Source organism: Abramis brama (assembly GCF_963993115.1).
Source record: "Abramis brama genome assembly, chromosome: 10".
Taxonomy (NCBI): domain Eukaryota; kingdom Metazoa; phylum Chordata; class Actinopteri; order Cypriniformes; family Leuciscidae; genus Abramis; species Abramis brama.
In genome coordinates, this window is record NC_139972.1 from 24,013,704 (window position 1) to 24,026,837 (window position 13,134).

At 37.1% G+C, this 13,134-nt stretch overlaps 2 protein-coding genes across 2 annotated transcripts; one reads left to right on the forward strand and one right to left on the reverse strand.

Moving 5' to 3' along the window:
- Positions 1–496: 496 nt before the first annotated feature.
- hmgb1b (high mobility group box 1b) lies at positions 497–3,913 on the reverse strand. The gene is made up of 5 exons (XM_084126209.1): positions 3,759–3,913; positions 1,915–2,070; positions 1,613–1,758; positions 1,356–1,530; positions 497–1,252 (listed from the first exon to the last, which is right to left on the reverse strand). The coding sequence occupies exons 2-5, from the start codon at positions 2,059–2,061 to the stop codon at positions 1,127–1,129; spliced, it is 594 nt and encodes a 197-aa protein (XP_083982335.1). The 5' UTR covers positions 2,062–2,070; positions 3,759–3,913; the 3' UTR covers positions 497–1,126.
- On the forward strand, positions 2,472–12,252 carry tex26 (testis expressed 26; the record flags this gene model as incomplete). Its single annotated transcript, XM_084125621.1, has 6 exons — positions 2,472–2,537; positions 6,045–6,206; positions 7,860–7,923; positions 8,043–8,052; positions 9,947–10,080; positions 12,119–12,252. 6 exons carry the CDS (start codon positions 2,472–2,474, stop codon positions 12,250–12,252), a joined length of 570 nt encoding a protein of 189 aa, XP_083981747.1.
- Positions 12,253–13,134: the final 882 nt, after the last annotated feature.

Genomic DNA, 13,134 nt, shown 5'->3' on the forward strand with positions numbered 1-13,134 from the left:
CATTTAACCCCCCAAAAATGTAGATACAATGCTTTAAATAGGTGCTTTAGCATACTGTTATTTTGTCCTTCCTTGCAGTATTGGACCTTGTAAAAGACGTCAAGGTGAAACCTGAATAAGATGACATCATCTGTAGTGTGACAGTAAACAAAGTAGTTACACCTCACGGCCACAGGGTGTCGCTGTGTTTAGGTATTCCTTAACATAGTCAAAGTTCTTGTTCAATCACACAGCTTATTTAAAGTCATTAACCAAAACATTTAGATTTTTAGGTTACCTTTATGCTGTCTGATAAGAGTGAGAGTGTCTAAATTTCCATTTCCAAGTAGGCTAAAGTCTTCTCTTCATTTTTGATGGCACACTCCAATACACTGCATTAATTCATGCCAGAGCACTACTTCATGCAACACTGGGTAAGGCTTTGTGTGAAGCAACATTCTGAAATTCATTTATATTGTACACAACTGGAAAATTCAAAAACGTTTAGAGTCTTAAATGTGCTGCAATGTTTAATTGGCTGATGCAGATAATTTCTTTGTTGATTTTGTAATATTAATGAACCAGTTTATAATACAATGCATACATGGACCGATAACTTCAGATATTAAGTATAATATCCAAGAACTCTGTCACTACAGTAGCTAAGGAAGAAAAAAAACAGGACAGTTTTCTAAAAAAAGAAATGTTTACTTCAGACACATTCTTAAATGTCAAACAAAGCTGTATTCTTGTAATTAGAGTGGTATTCAAAGTACAGTTAAAGGACCTTATGACGGCAAATACGAAAAATATTTGTAAAAACTAATATGATAGTGCACTACAGATCTACATGAACCAGATACTTGTGCTATGCACCTTCAGAGAAACAGTTCAAATCATATTCAACCTTACGCTGTTCCTGGCAAGAACTACCACTAACGAAAAACAAAGATAAAAAAGAAAAATGTAAAGACTGAAGACACATAGTGTTAACTTTACAAAAGGAGAATAACACTGTACATCTTAAAAACGTCGCATATACACAGCCTAACAATTCTTGTTTCTGCTGTATTACGTTTGAAGATGTGAATCGTGTACAATTGGGTTTATGGCATGAACAAGAACTTAGGCTATATCAGGAGCTAATCTACTCATCATCATCCTCATCTTCCTCCTCCTCCTCCTCCTCTTCGTCTTCGTTCTCATCATCATCCTCCCCACCATCTTTTTTGGACAAGCCTGCAATTCCCTTTGTGCGGTATAGGGCAATATCCTACAGAAGATTCAAAAAGTTAACAAATAGGGCAGGTGCATTTTCAAATTTGAGAATATTAAAGAGTACTCAGGGAGGAAAGAAAAAAGAAACTATACACTACCTTGTCGTACTTCTCCTTAAGCTTTGCAGCTTTCTTCTCATAGGGCTGCTTCACCTCAGCCGCTGAGCCGTTCCACATTTCTCCAAGCTTCTTGGCAATGTCTCCGATGGAAAGACCTGGGTTCTCACCTTTAATCTTAGGGCGGTAGTCACCACAGAAAATAAAGAACGCCGACCTTGGGGGGAAAAACATGCATTCAAACCAAACCGTCTTGAAAAATGCTTTATTTTCAAAAGCAGTGAAAAGCTTGAACATACGGTGGTCTCTTGGGCGCGTTGGGATCCTTAAATCGCCTCTTCTTCTCTCCCTTCGGTGGGATGTAGTTCTTCATTTCTCTCTCATAGCGAACCTTATCTTGCTTGGCCATATCCTCAAACTTACCCTTCTCTTTGGCAGACATTGTCTGTTCAGAACGAGAAAAGGCTGTATCAAAACGTGCAAGTTACATTACAAAACAGATTTTTACAAAGATTTTTCTAAGTAAGCCTGAAAGCACAACAAATATAATATTTATGCAATATAACAGCATAATTTGCATCCACGTTTTTCAGAACAGTACCTTCCATCGTTCTGAACACTTCTTGGAGAATTCAGAAAAGTTAACGCTGGCTTCAGGGTGCTTCTTTTTGTGTTCTTCACGACAGGTTTGCACAAAGTAGGCATAAGAGGACATCTTTCCCCTGGGCTTCCTTGGATCTTTACCCATCTTTACTCTCTGTGAAAAAAAGATATTCTTAACTAAATGAAGGTGACACAAGCTATACTCATTTTATAACTCGTAATCTTGTATAATTATATATCATATAATTTTTTGTATATATTCAATTATATTATTATCCAGTGCAATTACATATTTTATATATATACATATATATAAACACACATATATATAAATGTATATGGATTAATCTATTTGCTCCCTGTAAATGCTTCCTAAATGTAGTTAATGTACTTCTAAAATGTATTTGTTCACTACAATTTAAAATGAATTTATATATATATATATATATATATATATATATATATATAGTTATTATTATGTACTGTGAGGGACATATTTGCACTAACTAAAAAAATGATTAATGATGAAATGTGCAGTGAAATCATATTATTGAGATGGACGGTGAGATGCACAAAGACCCCCTCAGGTTCAGGGTGAAAGACAAGGACATCCTCCATTTCGTGAATAAAATAAAATATTTAATATCCATTCCCACTATTTTATTTTCCATTGTGTGTATTTCTCATTAACGGAACATTGATAGCAGCATTGATCATGTGCGGGCAGATAGATTACATAGGGCCCGCCTTAAAATGCCTAAATGCTGCAATAATAATATTTCTTCTTCCATTTTGAAAAAGCCGTCTTCATGAGAGAAAGTCCCCCTCAATTGTCTCCTCCCACATTCCTGGGTAATTTCTAGGACCTAAAATCACCGCACTTTGTCCGTTTTTCGCCCCTGTCCCGCCGCCTTCCGATATTTCGCCTCCCCTATGGAAGAAGTCGGTCGGTCTGGACACAGTGTCTGTAACTATAAGCGCAATGCAATGGGAGTTTAGCTCTCGTAAGGCCGCCGTTCAACTGGAGCCACATGAGCACAGCTAGCAGAGCCAACATGGCTTCCTCTCGCTCTCTCCCTTTATGTCTGCTAGCCAGAGCCGCATACACACACACACACACACACGACACTGGCGGTGGGAAGCAGTATAAATATAATTTTACCCCCTTTTTCTCGCTCGAGTTCTCTTTGAAAACACCGGCGTTCCCTGAAATAGACCCTCGGGCTTTTGTGCGAGTTGAAAAAGCAATGCAAACGAGCTTGGATGAATTTCATTTTATTAGTTAAGTTGAATGTCGCTTACACCCCGTCCGTCTCCATCCCCCGCCACTCACAGGCAAAACGCAGAGTATATCCTCCGCAAGCCAACCATATTATATTACAGAACACGGCCGCACACGTCCCGTTCAGAGAGAAAAATGCACAAAATGACGAGTGCATTCCCTCGGGACTGGTAAATCTATCCGAGGTGTTATTTTAGTATTTTTGTGTCAATGCCAAGCACGTCACTGACTGACACAATAACACCCCAAAAATACCTCAAAAAGCTAACTGCTTTAGCTGGGATGGCTACCTGACAAATATTACATCCCACCCTAATAAAGACTATTCTAATACTGTCATTTCACATGAAAAATGCAATAATTTTTAATCTTCAGACGATTTTTCCATTCAGGACATTTCACTATGACTGAATGACTGGCGAATAGATTCTGACAAAGATTGCTCGCCCTGCGTTCACGAAATTACCACGCAACTACCAAGGTAAATGTGTTGTAATATACGACGCAATTTAAAAAATAGTTTATTAAGGCCTTGACAAGCATATTTTGACAAAACTCACCAGTCTTCTCTATTTGCAGCTTCTGTGGATGCCTAGATAATGGGGCTTTGAAGTACAATAACACCGATGCGCGCTCTTCCAAGTGCTTGCAGAACCCTCCGCTCACGAGAGACACAGTATACAGTCACGAATCCTATTGGCTACCACCAAGTCCTGAGCGCTCCTGATTGGCTGTCGGCGCACTATAGTCCCTACGAGAGCTGAAGTGTGGTTGGCTGTTCCTCGGCGAAACGTCACATTTTTTCAACGGCGCGTGAATATGAAAAACCATACATTGGTGCAAGTGCAATAGTTTCAGACACCGTTTTGTACTGCTGTGAACATACTGTAGTATATGTAAGCACACCCTTGTCGTTGAAGTAAAGGTTTCAAATTGTATTATGAATATTTGCTTTAAAAGCATAGTATTTCAAAGATTTCACAGCACAACTGCACACTGATAACTGTCGGAAGAGAAAAAGATGAAGAGTAGCCTATAGGGTATACTTTCTACCAGGGTGCAAATTACGGGAGTTTGGAGGGGTCTGGACCCCTAATGACTGTTTTAATCCCCCTATATAATTAACACAAATTGTTGTGAGTTTTACAAAGCATTAAACACATTTAATAATGTATATTTGGTAAGGAACGCTTCAATAGCATTTCAAATTATTTTTGCCGCAAACAAAATGTATTGCCTACGCAACCATACAGCAACAGTATACGCTCCGCCAAATTTTCTGATGAGAACGCAAAGCATATTACTGTCAATATTTATCACTCAATTGCATATTCACATAGGCTATGTATTTATTGGCGTGCCTGTTTTGAAATCGTGCAAATGCAAAAGCTGATTTAGATCCCTAGCTGCACGAATTTTACATTCAACAAACTAGTGAAAAATGTTATTACAATAATTGATCATGCATTAATTCATTGTTCATTTTTTTCTTTTAGAAAATTGTTATATAACACGCGGATTTAATAAACGTGACATAGATGAATCACAGGCAATGTTTTAGGACTTTATATTTTAATGATGTCATCGTTGTTGGTTCTGAGTTTGTAATGGTAATCTTTAAAGTTTCTTTGACATGAATAAAACAAAAAAAGACTGAGTATTATTATCAATCTTTCATTGCTCCTTGACAAATCTCACAAACATCATTGTAAATTCTCCAAGAACTCAAGACGGTAAACCTGTGCTGCCTTTTTAATTTATTTTGATAAAGGATGCAATATATTTTGTCGAGATATTTTTATATTTTATTATTGTTGCTGTTATTATTATTACTATTGTTATTATTTATAATTGGTGCTTTTTATTCCTCACATGTAGCCTACTATATTATTATTACATTTCAATTCCTTATTCGTGTATGTTTTGTGATCCCTGGCAATAATAATAATAGGCTAATAAAAAAGAAATAAAAAATAAAAAATAAAAAATAAAAAAAAATCTTGAATTGCATTATATCATGTTTTCCACTGAGCGGCGCTATATACGCCCAAATAAAATCGAACTGGCTCGATTCTGAAGGAATTTAATGATTCTGTTTCTTTAACGGTTACGAATTTTAAGTATTAAGAAACGTGATCAAATAAATAGCCCACAGCTTGTAGACTATTATAATCCTAATGCATGTACATCCTTTGCATGTTTTAATATTTTGTTTTGCATAGCTATAGGGCAATTATTTCAGTCAAAATGTAATCATATACCTGGAATATAGATTTCAGTGTGCTGTCTCCAACCTCTTTGGACGTTTGACACTGGTTTGTGGGTTTCCTCGTACGTGGAGAAGGACCATAGAAGGACCCCTGCGGAACAACCGTTGTTGTGCGTTTCCTATAACAACGCCATCTTACAGATAACATCCGATTAGATGAGCATTCATGCACATTAACATGCTAAAAAGTTTTTCTTCTTGATTCTCACTGTAAAACGACGGAGATACTGGTGAACAGCACATAAACCTCAGATACTGGAACTGGACACATTAATGTCGTTTGGACAACAGTCAGATATTTCACATCTGTCAAGACAACCATTGCAAATTATGGTTACACACGGTTTTTAGTTCATTTTCAGTGTTACTTTAGTTTTTCTTCATGTTTTTTTTCACTGTGCATTTTAATCTAGATATTAACAAAAAATGGGATGTGTATGAAACTTCTCATAAAAGATATTTCATCAATAGACTTATCTATTCCAATTCTAATATGGTGAGTTTTCTGTTAACAAAAGTGATGCAAAATATCTGAGTTGAGAATCATCTCTTTTTTTTAATCTGTTTCAAACACAAGGCCGAAAACATCTCTGGCAATATCTATAGAAATTCATATGCATTGGATGATCCAATGGGAGCAACTGCATACAGTGAAGACTTCTGCTGGAAGCCTGTGTCAAAGACTGTTAGGTCTGCCACAGCATCAGGAAACCGAAGGAACAACCCACACCCAAGCCAGGTAAATGCCACATTTTGTAATTTGCTGTGTTTGTAGTGTATAATTTGAAAGCGTCTGCTTGTACTATTGCTATGAATGTGCGTAGGCCTACTGTTAAACTTAAAAAAAGCACAGCAGCACTATATTTGTGTTCTGTCAACATGTTTGGAAAAACATTAGAATGTACAATCTTAAAAATAAAGGTTCCAAATGTTTTTTTTTGTTTTTTTTTAAAGATTCCATAAGAACCATCTTTGGTTCCACAAAGAACCTTTCAGTGAATAGTTCTTAAAATAACCATTTTTATTTCTTAAGGCCCGTTCAAGTCAAGTCAAGTCAAGTCAAGTGTATTTATATAGCGCTTTTCACAATACAGATTGCATCAAAGCAGCTTCACAGCATTAAACCAAAATAACACAACAAGGTTGTTTCTAGTGTAAATTTATTGATTGATAAAATTAAATTAATATCCCCAAAATATCCCCAACTGAGCAAGCCAAAGGCAACAGTGGCAAGGAACCGAAAACTCCATCAAGTGACCTAATGGAGATTAGTTGACCATGATATCTATCTATTAGTTAGACCTAATGGTGTCCTAAAACTCCATCAGGTGACCCAATGGAGAAAAAAAACCTTGGGAGAACCCAGGCTCAGTCGGGGGCCAGTTCTCCTCTGGCATTTATGAACTAGAGGCCAGACCAAGAACGATAACTATAACGATAAAGGTGTCTAAAAATCGTTCTCTAAATTAAAGAATAGCAGAGTTCACACCACAACTGTAACGATAAAGATCACTTTTAGAACGATTAAAGATAAAACACTGACAGCCAATCAGAATCCACTCGAATTTAATGGGCTTGTGCATTTAAAATGCAGACAATGTGACATTGTGGAGAAGTTAATCGCCAAGGTACAGAAATATCCAAGTCAAAACCCCTTTTCAAGTTAAAAAAAAAAAAAAAAGGATATATGGAGCAATACCCTTGTAGCCTACCCTTGGAATAAACGGTGAGATCATAATGCAGGCTAGCAAATCCTAGTGTAACAAAATTACCTCAGGTATGCAGCGCTAGTTTCGACAACATTGTATTGTTTCCTTTGAAGTTGCAGTGAAAAGACACACACACACACACACACACACACGTATATATATATATATATATATATATATATATATATATAGATTAGATCAATTACACTAGCTAGCTTCACTGTTTAGATGCGCTCAAAACGTAGCATGCTGAGGACATCTGCTGCCTGGTAAAAGACGTATAAACAAACTGATATTGATTCATTCGAAAGTATGAAAAAAATGACGTCTTCAAAAGACGACAACTCTCTAATCAGAGTGACGGTGTTTTGCCGAATTTCGCCCCCCTGCCAAATTATCGCGTGCTTAGAATAAAAAATCTGTTTTCGTTCGTCAGTGTAGACGCAAATATAGCCTAGTTATAGTTAACATTCTTGGTGTGAACGGGCCTTAAAGGGTAGTGTGAAGAACATCTTAATCTGAAGAAACTTTTTCCAGTTCTCTTTTTCCAACATTGGAAAGAGTGTACCATAATTGTATCTCTTTTATCACAAAGGCATTCATGGTGTGGAGACATAGGCCTAATGCAGATCAAATTAAACACTTTGATGGTAATTCCTCTCTTCAACTTTCTTTGACAAATCCAAAAGGCTCTGAGTGCCCAGTACAGGTCAACCTACCAGACTGACTTTATTGGATTACCTCAAGGTGAGTTCTAAGAATTACATTATAGGTGTATACACTGAATCTTATTTAATTTCAAGGTCTTGTGGTTCCAAAGATATCTTATTATGACTGAAGCATCTCAATGTCTTTGTTATATTCAGTCCGAATTTGGTCACAGGGATTATGAAGAACCATGCAATCTTTGCTCCTTTTAACCACAGTCTGTCACAGTTCTGCAAGAGATAGGACCCAAATGCAAATGAGCAGACAGGGTTTTTTTATTTATTTACAAGACAGAAGACTAGAGACAGCAGGGAGAGTGAAGCGTGAACCACAGCTCAAACAGTAGGGCAGGGCAGACAACGACAGGCAGGATGGGTGACCACTGAGACCGTCAGTAAGATGGCGATGACGTGAGTGAAATAGAGGCAGCTCCAAAGGAAAGACCAGGCAGGAACTCGCAGCTTGATGTAGACCTCAGATGCAGCACCAGTCTTGCCACCAGGTAGAGGCTCACAGAACCAGAGGCTTGACACAGGGGTTAGATAGCTGCACCAGTCAGGCTGCCCGGCAGTTAAGAGTCAGTGGCCAGGGAACTCGGAATACAAGGCAGGAGCACACAGAAAAACATACAAGACAAGACAGACAAGATATAGCAACAATTAAGAGAACCAAAATTAAACTGATAAGATCAATGACTAGAGGAACAAAAAGTTGAGAAATAACAAAAGCAAACTAACGAAAAAAGTTTTTAAAAAAACATAGCAACAAGGATATTCTGATACTGGGAATAAGATAGAAAACTAGAGTAAGCGCTAAAATCATTTCAAGAGCACAAACCAGAGAACACCATAAAGTAACCTACAAACACAAAACGAACCAGCAAAGACATGAGGGAAAGAGGCACAATATAAAGGGACCACCAGAGCACATGAGGATCAGGTGAGCACAATTAGTGAAATGAGGGAAAGACATATGCCGAGTCCCAATTCGCCTACTTATACTAACGACCTAAAAGTATGTACTTTTTTTTGTGAGGAAAAAGTACATACTTTTGAGTGTGTAGCAAAAGAGTATGCACGTTCTGGGACATACTTTGATGACGTCATGCAACGTGAACTTGAACGTGGTTGCCTAGTTACGCACACCGCAACTGTTAAAACAGATTTAATTCATTCATATGTCCAATATAATTTTATTTACTATTCCCATCTTTTTTTTCCTCATCGTTTTTTCCACAATACATTACAATGTGTTTTACCAAATTGAGGAGTGAAGCAGGGCGTCGTCGTAGATTAACCAAACGCAGGTCGTTTGTGAGGCGGCTGGTTCTGACGTTCATGTGCAATCGTGTGCAATGTGTGTAACGAAAGCTACTTATTTTTCTGAGTTAAAATATTTAAAGTTTATAGTATAACTATTGTTTAACGTATTTTATACTTAATTTTATCATTATGTATAATACTCAAAAATACCCGATGAAAATGAACCATGCTTTTACTATAGTAAAAGTGTAGTAACTGTGTCTTTTAGTTGGACTAATAAAGTTAACATTTGTACAGCCACAGTATTACAACAAATAAGTCAGTGTGGTTAAATATAACTTTAATTAGGGTTAAACATTTGAATTCTTACATTTAAAAACTGAGGGTGTATCTCCGCTGCTGCATCCAAATGCCATGTTTACATTATCACCACTATCACCACAAAGCTCCTCCCTCCCGCACGCAATGGGTTGTGGGCAATATTAGCCGTTAGAGTGTGCATTGATCTGCACTTCGAATTCTAACCGGAAATAGTAGACCATCCGGGTATCTTTGGAATACTCATTTCAACATACTACGATTTGGGACGTACTAATTCTAGTTTCACATACTATTTAGGACGGATAGTATGCGAATTGGGACTCAGCAATAGACTAAAAAAGGGGGCGTGGTAACAGGAAACAAGGAGCACATGGCAAACACAGACCAAGACAGAGCCATGTGCTCAAACACAAGACAAACATAGAAACATGAAACAAAGACAACACAGACAAGGCTGCCAGGGCAGAACCCTGACACAGTCTTGCTGTCCACTACTATACCCAGACTGAAATGAGACATAACTACCGCCCACCTCAATCAAAACTTGAGCTTCTGGGGAACAACTCTTGCTATGGGTGCAATATGCTGCATGGTATAGCAGCAAGGGGTATTGGTAAGCTTTGGAAAACCTGCAGCACTTCTGTTTCAACTAGGCTAAAATACCAAACTACATTGTTTGAAATTTAAGACAACCAACCCTGTCGGTAGCCAAGACACAATGCAAACACAAAAAAGTAGACTAGACATGCAATGAATTACAAGTTGAATTGCAAGTTAATTGACTTAATCTATCAGTTAGTTGACAATTACAAAGTACACTATATAATCATTCAATTATTGTTAAATAATTACCTTATGCCCTTTTACAAATTCTTGAGGGTCTTAGAAGGGTCCACTAGAGTAGGTTTTCATGGTCAAAAAAACTAATTATTTTTCACATATTTTACATTGTTGTAGCACCTCTCTTCCCAGTCTGTCAGCAACACACTATTTACTTCCTGTCTCTATGAAACCCCTCCTTCCGAAAAGTGCAATGTGCTCTGATTGGTTGGCTGGACCATTGTGTTGTGATTGGTCAACCAATTTGAGCATGTTTCAGAAATATCACACCCCTTACCATAACTGCGAGTTTCAACACACTATTACTCAACCAAATCAACCAGGCCAAAGTCCCTTTCAAGGAAAGTCTGTTCACTCGGCGGCCATATTTGCAACGCCTTCGGGCAGCTATTTCAGGCATCCAAGACCAAGTCCTATCTATTTGAATGGGGGGACTATTTGAATTGTACATTAAAATAATACACAAATAAATAAAATATTTCAAATCAATCAACAAAAACAACAATCAACAATCAATCAACAAAATCTGACATGAACTGTCCCATACATGTTGTTTCTTATAATCAAAAGCGTTAAAAAAGCTTATTTTCAGGCTAGAACAGCCAATGCGCATGTGCAGTCATAAGCGCGAGCTTCTAACAGCAGCTCCAGTGACGCAATGACTTTATCAATCAGTGATAGGCTCTTTTACTTACAAGGCGGCATGTATTCCGCCATATTGTGCATTGCAGTTTCTCCCATTCATAAGTAATAGGAGTGAACTGTCTTTCTATATCTATAGTCTTTGACCAGGACTCATCCCTTTATTTTTATGTATGCCTTGGGCGGAAAATATTTAAATTCATTTTCATTTCATTTCATCTTCATTTTCCAGCAGGATTTGCACCTGCCCACACTGTCAAAATAACCAAAACCTGGTTCAATGACCATGGTATCACTGTGTAATTACTGTGTGATTTCATGTAATATTCAAATTTTTTGAAATCCTGTTTTCGTGGGTTTTATGAGCTAGAAGCCCAAATTATGTACAAATAAACAACTAAATACTTGAAATCGTTTAAGTTGTGGGCCCTGAATCTATAATCTATGGAAGTTTAAGGCTTTGAATGGAATTATGGAAATAAACAAACTTTTTCATGATATTCAAATTTTTTGGAAAGGGTCTGTATAATGATATGCCTTAATGCATCTTTGATGATGTGCTTAATAAAATACTCAAAATAAACTGAAAACAGACATAAATCATTTTTTACTGTACACAGTTCTTTTTTTGTTGTTGAGATTTTTACTACGATGAATATACATGGAAAAAAATATAATTAATCATTTGTCTCTTGAGAATAATAAATCTCTTGAGATTCTGTACTGGAGAATAAGGCCCTATAGTCCTCCTGAGATAAATAGTTTATGTATTTTGACTTTATAAAATAATAGTAAAGGTATAAATCAATAACATCAGGTGAACTGATTTATTATGCAGAGCACAATAAAGAGATATGGATATGCACAGCAAGCTGTTTAATTTTGTTTTAATCTTAATACCACAGGTATCTTTCTCATTAAGTTTTTTAAATTGAAAAACGAAGAGTGAAAAGTTTTATTCCCCCTGAAAATTAAGAAAATTAGTTTGCTGAACAGACGTCTCTGCTTAAAAGGTATTTTTAACATTATGAAATTTAAAAGTGGTATTTTTAACATTATGAAATTTAAAAGCGGTTTTAAATATGTCTCTCATCACAATGCATGCGTAGCCACTCCACTCGGATTTGTGTATCAGGTAACCTGAGACTCAGGTGTGCTGTGTCTCTAAGCTCCTTTGCAAAACAAGCAAGCAGTCTCTAAAGAGAACGGAAGCCAAGCCGAAAAAGACGAGATACTCTCAGACCTCTTCAGTTATGCCGCTAGGCAAGAAAATTCGGGCCTCATCTGCTGGAGCCCAACTTGAGACCCATAACAAGCCCAGGTAATCTGCTTTATGTTTTTCATTTATCTATATCTTGACATGGCTTCCAGTTCCCATATTTAAGCATTTCATTTGCTCAGCACCACTTTGAAACAGCTCCTGATACAGAGACTAATTTGTTCTGCTTCATGACTTTCATTTCAGTATGAGGACTATGTTTCGTACCACATTGGTATTCGGTTGTTTTCCAGCTCCTGACCTTGAGTGTCACTCCTCCTGTTGTTCATGGTATTTACTGTTGCCAGGGAATATGGATAATGCGTTTGCCATGCTGGAACCAGTTTGTGTCCTTGAAGATTAATTAATTTATGTTTTGACAGACAAATATGAAGATATTACTTGACTCTAATTTGATTTGACCTAACATACTCTTGGCTTTCGCTTTGCAAAATGAAATTTTGCAGGTGTAAAGTTCTCCCTATAAAAACAACAACAACAACAACAACAACAACAACAACAAAAAACTGGCAGCTGTGGTTGACAAAATAATTCTGTAAAAATGCAGTAAAATGTACAAGTACAATTTTATTATTTAAAGCTGTAATTTACACACACACACACACACACACACATGTTGGGTTTTCATGTTTTATGGGGACATCCCATAGATATAATACTTTTTATACTGTGCAAACTATATTCTATTCCCTAACCCAACACACGTGCGTGTTTGTGTGTGTGGTTACTCATGACACATAGCAACACAGCTAAAAGGATTGCTAATATGTTAGATCTTTTATTGAAAGTAGCCTACTTTTACCTGTTGAGACATGTCGTCACAAGCACCTGTAAGAGGTATATGCGATGTTTGAGTTTGCTGTTGGGCGATGCGTGATGCGCGAAAGGGCCATTTGCAAGGTTGTT

Excerpts from the sequence above, each read along its gene's own strand:
- hmgb1b (XM_084126209.1), bottom strand. The coding sequence starts at position 2,061 with ATGGGTAAAGATCCAAGGAAGCCCAGGGGAAAGATGTCCTCTTATGCC. Across the intron at positions 1,759-1,914 it reads AGTGTTCAGAACGATGGAAG|ACAATGTCTGCCAAAGAGAA; the intron begins GTACTGTTCTGA and ends CGTTCTGAACAG. Across the intron at positions 1,531-1,612 it reads AACGCGCCCAAGAGACCACC|GTCGGCGTTCTTTATTTTCT; the intron begins GTATGTTCAAGC and ends TTTCCCCCCAAG.